The sequence below is a fragment of the Malurus melanocephalus genome, unplaced genomic scaffold (assembly GCF_030028575.1).
Source record: "Malurus melanocephalus ecotype Western Australia unplaced genomic scaffold, MMel_1.1 scaffold_110, whole genome shotgun sequence".
Classification (NCBI taxonomy): domain Eukaryota; kingdom Metazoa; phylum Chordata; class Aves; order Passeriformes; family Maluridae; genus Malurus; species Malurus melanocephalus.
In genome coordinates, this window is record NW_026623342.1 from 532,800 (window position 1) to 539,898 (window position 7,099).

The 7,099-nt window shown below is 36.6% G+C and overlaps 1 protein-coding gene across 1 annotated transcript in view; it reads right to left on the reverse strand.

Annotated features, from left to right (window-relative positions):
• LOC130575519 (gamma-aminobutyric acid type B receptor subunit 2) overlaps nucleotides 1-6,412 on the reverse strand; it is a 39,293-nt gene extending 32,881 nt beyond the window's left edge. Inside the window, exon 1 of the mRNA XM_057369445.1 lies at nucleotides 6,317-6,412. Within this exon, the coding sequence (XP_057225428.1) occupies nucleotides 6,317-6,364 (48 nt within the window). The 5' untranslated portion in view covers nucleotides 6,365-6,412. The remainder of the gene's footprint in view (nucleotides 1-6,316) is intronic.
• Nucleotides 6,413-7,099: the final 687 nt, after the last annotated feature.

The window sequence follows — 7,099 nt, forward strand, 5'->3', positions numbered from 1 at the left end:
TAAAAAAAAAAAAAGAAAAAAAAAAGAAGATTTTTGGTTTTCATGTTTTCACTGGAGAGTTGTGCAGTAAACAATACTGAGCAGCTTTCAGGAAGATGCATAAAGAAGTGACTTTTTTTTTAATTGCCAGTACTATAAGTCAGGATAGAAAACTGAAAGACAAACTATACCCTTGTAAGTCTCTTACCTTCACAGTCAGTACAATCTGATGTTGAAACATTGCTCATTCCCAAATCTGCTCTGAGTCAGCTGTATATTTAGCTCATTTTCACAGAGTGGATAGATATTACTAAAAGCAAGCTTAATATTTCTTTTGAGAACTAGGACAAGAGCTAAATATTGTATTTATTTGCAAGATATGATATTCAGCTACTCAGCTGAAGGAGTTTCTTCTTAAAGGTCTTGGCAAAACCCTTTATTCCTAGTGAATGACAGAAASTCAGCTGCCCAAAGCTATGTACACTAACTGGCATCCAGATTTTACTCTATACTMCAGCCTCCCAAATCAACAGGTCAATAAAATATTTTCTTTCCATTCAGACTGTGTTTGACTTTCYTCCATGAAAATTTCTGCTTGGTCGTGAAACACATTCTAGCCACTAAGTTGAAACAAATACACAACTGGTTATTAGCAAATATCCATTTGGAATAGATTTATATTCTCTCTGGCATAAGATTATCACAGTCACAGCTCTCTAAAGAGCTGAATCACCTCTGCTAAAAACCAGTCCTACAGTTTAAATCTATTTCTGCCATACAAAGTCYGATGCCAAGAAACATGTAAGGGAATACTGCACKATCTGCAACATTTCAAAAATACATTTGAAGTTTCCTTAAGGTCATATTAGGGAAAAATTTATCCAACAAAACCATATGGAAATGTGATTTGGGATACTAAAATATTGTCCATGTTTTATTAAAGATAGTTAAGCTTCATGGTGGGGGAAGGTAGTTTATAGTGGTACCAGATATTTATTATATCTTTAATAAAACACATGAACTTAAGTAAACTTCAAATGTATTTTTGAAATGTGAGCTGTTCCACTGCTTCCCTTTCCTTGGTGRCAAAAAAAAATTTCTTTAGATCCAGCCTTCATAGAGTAAATATTGTGAAATAATGAGAGGARGAGCACATGTTGCACATCACAGCTGTACTATTCACAGTTAACCAGTTTTCTGCTGGATATTTGCTAACTAGTGCCTGTCACATAACCAGCATCTGCTTCCCCTCCTGCCTAACTTATTTTTTTTTTTAAATCTATTTCCAAGTGCATGAAAAAAATGGAAAAGTAATGTTTAGGTATTAGCCAACAAAGCAAAGGAAGTCATTGGAGAAGGGAGAAGGGGAGCAGCAGGAATATTTAAAAAGAACAACTGAAAGATGCTTGGGTGTGTGGTGTAAATGATCTGTCCTTAGTTTCACACGTGTMAAAAAGCTCTTCTTACCTTAAAAATTGTTTTGGGTGTTGTGGAATGTAAAACAGGCATAAAATTGGCCAAAGACTAGACARAATGTAACAAAACTTAAAATGAGGAATGTCATAATAATGCTTATGAATTACAGATCTAAAATAGAGATAGTGGGAAGGTAAGTTAAACATAAATGAAGCAGCATTAACAGAATTCATAAAGATTTATAAAAATGGAAGTTGAGAAAACTGAATCGTAATTATGATTAATTCCTAGGAAGATGACAAATTCAATAGCAGTGATGCATGATAAGATAAGCTAAATAAGGGGATTTGTCCTGTATTTACATGGGGATGGAACAGCCCATTCACATCTTGCCAAAACAGTGAAGTGCAGCTTATTCCAACAGTGAAAAAGCTCTGGAAAACTCTGTCAAGACGAGTTGTGGCAATCACAGAGACCCCGTAACTTACGTGCAAGAGTTTTAAGAACTGAATTAAAAGTTGTCTGGACTGCTCTTCTTAACTGTTGATATTTATTGGAATTCTGGCAAAGCTCCACTTAAGATACAAAGAGGCCATATGGGAAATGAGAAAGTGGAACAGCCCCAGTGATTACAGAGCTATTACCGTAATTTCTATCCTAAGCAAATTAATGAAATGGCTGACACATGNAAAAAAAAAAAAAAAAAAAAAAAAAAAGAAAAAGGGATAGCAATATAATTCAACATGTTATTATTTTTTTTCAATGAGTTTGCAATTCTGAATGAAGGTAATTACAGGTCAAACAGATTTCTCAGTAGTGTTAGTCTTAATAGTGCACAGTATAACTATTTAAATACAAAATGCTATAAAATCAGTAGAATGAATTTAACCTGATTGAAATCTACATGGTAGATCTCAACATATAGCTAGTAATGAGAAGCTATGAAAAAAAAAGGATAGTTTTTTTAAAAAAAATCCAACTTATGCTGTCCCACATATGTACATTGAGTTGGAGGAGACTATAATGACATGGCTGAAAATGATGCAGAGGAAGCAGAGGTGAAGAATGGTAGACAACTCACAGAAGGATTTTTAGAAAAGCACAGAAATTTGGCCAAATGCAGGGAAATTTGCCTAGAAATAAAGACATCAAGTCATTTTAGAGAAAGAGGGATAACATATAAAAAAAGATCCACCACAGTTCAAGATTTGGAAGAAGACAAATTCAACTTAGCAATTAGAGAGCCTGAGGAAGCAGAGGATTCTTTCAGTCAGACTTGAAGTTATGATTGAGCATTATCTGAAGGATATATTTTAGCTGAATTAATACTTTCTTTGGCTTCATAAATCAACTACAGGGTTGCGCAGTATATCAACTATAATGGAATCTTGGAATAAGAATCATTAGAAGAAAATAAATTTCTTATTCCTAGCAACCTTTATAAAATCCCATGATGCATATGCATTATTTTTTTTTCCTGTCTCAGCCATGAAATACTGATATTTTCATTCTTGACAAGGTTAGCTAAGGATGATATGTTTAAAATGGTGTATGAGAAGAAGTCAGTATTATTAGTTATGGCTTAAAACCACCTCAATTAACACAGGGGGAAAGTAGGATTTGTTACAGATAGCAACAGTCAACTCAAAATATACTTTTGCCTCAAAAGCCTTTTTCTCAGTAGCTGAATAGCTGGTACCTGTAATAACATGTCAAGCACACAATGAAACTTCCAACATATAAACATCTTGAGTCTACTGTTAATTTAAAGCATTATAAGGAAGAGAGAAATCCAACAGTAGACAAGACAAATGTGTGTGTGATTAACAAGCAAAGCATTCTAGGAGTCCAGTCTGGTATTGTTGTGGCTGAGATGAAACAAATAATTCACACCCCTCAGAAAAATGTTAGTGCCCTCATTAAAGATGCACCACCAGCAAGTTTAAAATGGTGTTTTCTATCATCCTTTGGAATATATGAAATAAAGATGCTTTTCAACCATGTTCGCCTCATCAAAAACCCAAATATTGCAACTGAGTAGTTGACATGCAAAGATGTAGTTGACTTGAAGAAGAGCCTAGAGGTGTTCAGGCATAGGTGGGACTCGATCTCAGAAGTCTTTTTCAGCAAAATTGATTCTGTAATTCTGCGTTGATTAACATGTACATATAGACAGACCTTGAACTTGTTGCAGCCTCTTAAGAGCTGAACTTGAAATGGGAGAAAACACACACTGAGTCCCCCACRTATGGAGGAACTGGAGCAGACTAATACATTGGTCATTAAGAAGATTCTTTAATGAAAAAGGCAAAATTTAGGATGGCCATTTTCCTGTTATTCTCTGTCACCAGTAMTAAGGAATCTGAATCTGGTAACTGAGAAGCCTTCATGCAGCAAAATAAGCATTTCCTCAGATCCCTTCAGAGGCAATTGAAAAATTGTGAATCTGACTTTTAGAGTTTCCCTTCTTTAATGTAAAGGGAACCAGTGTGTCCTGCCAAGTAATCACTTCCCTTTTTTTGCCATACCTTGCCTTTCCTGCCCTTTCCTGCCCTTTCCTGCTCTTCTGTGCTCTGCCCTACCCTGAGCGATTTACTCATTGCATCAGCACATTTAAGACATCAGAATGGACAGTATTGCTTTTACATCAGAAAGAAAAGAACTTTTTTTAGGTTAACCCAATGTTTCTATTCCCATTTTGAGACAAGAGGTCATGGTAAATAATTTTGGCTTGAGTAAAGCCATTTCACCTTAAATACTGCATTGTACTGTGATTAGCAAGATTAGGTCTTTAGTATAAAGTGTGTTAAATTAGAGGTGTGTTTTATTATTACAAATCACATAATTTTGTATTAGATAAATGTTTATAAAATGATACAGTGACATGAGAGGTTCTGTTTTTTGTTCTGAAGGCAAAGTATGGATGGTGTACAGAAATGTCTTTGGTGATGAGATAAAATGCATCAATCCTGTTGTCCTCATATCACTCATTCACTCATCATAGCAATTATTTAAATGACTCAGATAAGTATCTTCCTTTTTAATATGTAGCGATTTGTGTGTTAAGAGGGCACTGGAGTAATAAAAAGTGTGCATTTCACTGGTGGTTATGAAACTCTRTGTGTCTGAAATTAGTGAGTAATGGCATTCGTAAAATAAATGAAACATTAGGAGCACTTAAGCTGAATATTATAGATACAGCACAAACCAAGAGATTCAATAGGGAATTGGGAATTTTACATATGCACATATCCACATATATGCACACATTATTGTCTRATAATGTAATGGCATTTGCAAAATAAGTTTGCAAATGGCACTTGCAGACTTAAAGAGAGTCACATACCTTGTAGAAAATAGTCCAACATACATGCTGACAAACAACCTAGAGCAAAGGACTAGTGAGAACCAAAGCAGTTTGACTACTAGCACCACTTGAACCACTAACACTAAACTAAACTTGAAACTTCAAAGAAAGYTGTCTTAGAATGTATATTTAAAATATTTTAACTGAAAACATTGATGAATGTATTTCAAAACCAAAAAATCATCTTCCATTTGTTTGAATCTTACTGTGGCCCCAGTGCTGGTCAATGTAATGACTCYGAGTTTGTGGCACCCTTCAGGACCCACATCCATTGATGACATGCCAAGGCTAATGTGCATCCAGACCCACCCAGAACTGACCAGTAAGACATGCAGAATCTCTCCTAATTTCTGATCCCTGTCGAGGGAGCAAGTAGGTCCTAGCTCTTGATTTTACAGCCTCCTTGGACATTCTCTGAAAAGCAGGCATCAATACCTAAAGTTGCCTTTTTTTTTTTTTCCTTTTTTCATGAAATGTAAAGCCAAGAAGGTTTCCTTTTGGCTCGTAGCTCGAGAGTCAGAGCTCTCACCAGGGACACTTGATACCAGAGCCCTCTTGCTTGAAGGCTTACCCCAACAGAGCAGACTGACCACAAAGCAACTGTTTAGAATTCAAAGAAACAAAACTTCTCATCCCTTCATGTTGGATATTTAAAGACTTTTCAGCCTGAAAAAAGCAGCTTGGAAAGCAGCAGGACTCATCAGAGCAGTCATTCATAGGGGAGAGGGAGGAGGAGGGCTCCAGGCACCAGCAGCCTGCTCTGGGCAGCGGCACCAAGCAGTGGAAGGAGCTGACCCCRTCTYTCCCGGGTCCTGAGGAACGAGCACWGTGCMAATGCTCACAACAGATTGACCCCTTCAGGCAGTGTAGACTAATGKCCATCAGGCTTAGGATCCAGATGGGCTCAACTCGAGATAGGTGTTCTGCTGGTCAGTGCTCTCAAAATCAAAGATGTTTTCAAAGCCTTCAGGCTCAGAAAATTTTAATCACTAATAGGCACCTTTTCAGTTTGTTTGCTTTTTGGTTTTGTTTTTTTTTTCCTTTTAAACTATCAAGCTTCAGGGTTCCTAGAGTCTGTTTTAGTAACTAAATCTTTTCATGAAGATGGGCCCAAGTGACAAAAGGGTTATTTTGATTCAGCCCCCAAATTAATCTTGCACTGTCATGACTATTCCTCAAGGACATTTGCAACTGAGAAGCAAACATCTGTAACAACCTAGTTCTACCTTTTTGGAGAACCCACAGGAATTTGGATGATTTGACTTCTTTATTCACAAAGTTGTCTCATTTATAGAAGACATATTTTTGCTGAATTTCTTGGTTTATAGTATATCTCTAATATTCCTCTTAAGTGCTATTAATGTCTTGTTTATTTTATGCATGCACATACCCACACATTATTATCTAATGAACTTTAAAACAGACCTGATTATAAAAGKTGCACTCAAGGCAGTTTTAACTCACCATCAGCCATCAGGAAAGCAATTACAATTCACTTCAGGCCTATTAGTGAATAGCAGTTTGAATTCAGTGCCGTGCAGAAGCCATGCTTACCATCAGCAGCCCTTTGTAGGCGTAGACAATCCCAAGCCAAATGGTCATGTGGGTGTTTTCGCAGTGCTCCAAGATGGGTCGGATGGAGATGTCTCTGCCCGCGGGGTCCGGCTGCAAAAATAAAAGGTGTAATATTTGGATTCAGATTTGTTTTGCATTCACCTCAGTGGTATTTACCATTTTCAGTAGATATTTTCAGTATCTATTTTCAGTAGATTGAGGATGTGTAGAACACAGAGTGGACAACTTTGGGGTAGCTTGTGATGAGAGCAGACCCATGAACCTGCAGAGAAATGCAGTGAAAAGCAAGGATCTGMAGAAACAGCTTCTTGATAATCACTGCCTGGTGAGGTCACATCCACTGCAAACCTGAAAGAAAATGTYTGAAGTCACTCTGTATTTAACAATGTCAGCCATAGCTGTCAGCTTTAGGACAATTACTTTTTCTACAAGGCAAGCAGCTTGAAAGCACAGGCATGAAAAATAATGTATTTAAATTCATCTTTCCTTTCACCTGCAGTTTTTGTGGCATGGGCAAATGGCTGATAAACAATGCATGAAACATTGCTGTGTTTCAGGTCGTTTTTCATTGATAACCATGAGCTAAATCAAAGACCATTTACTACTGAAACTACACTAGTGGCTTAGAAGAGATTATAAATCATAAAAATGTGAAAAAATGTCCTTTGTAGCCAGTGATTGCCCATGGAAAATTAAATACTGCTGGAAGCTTTACACCTTTCCATTTATTTTGAAAAGGAGATTGTATAATATTTCAGAATC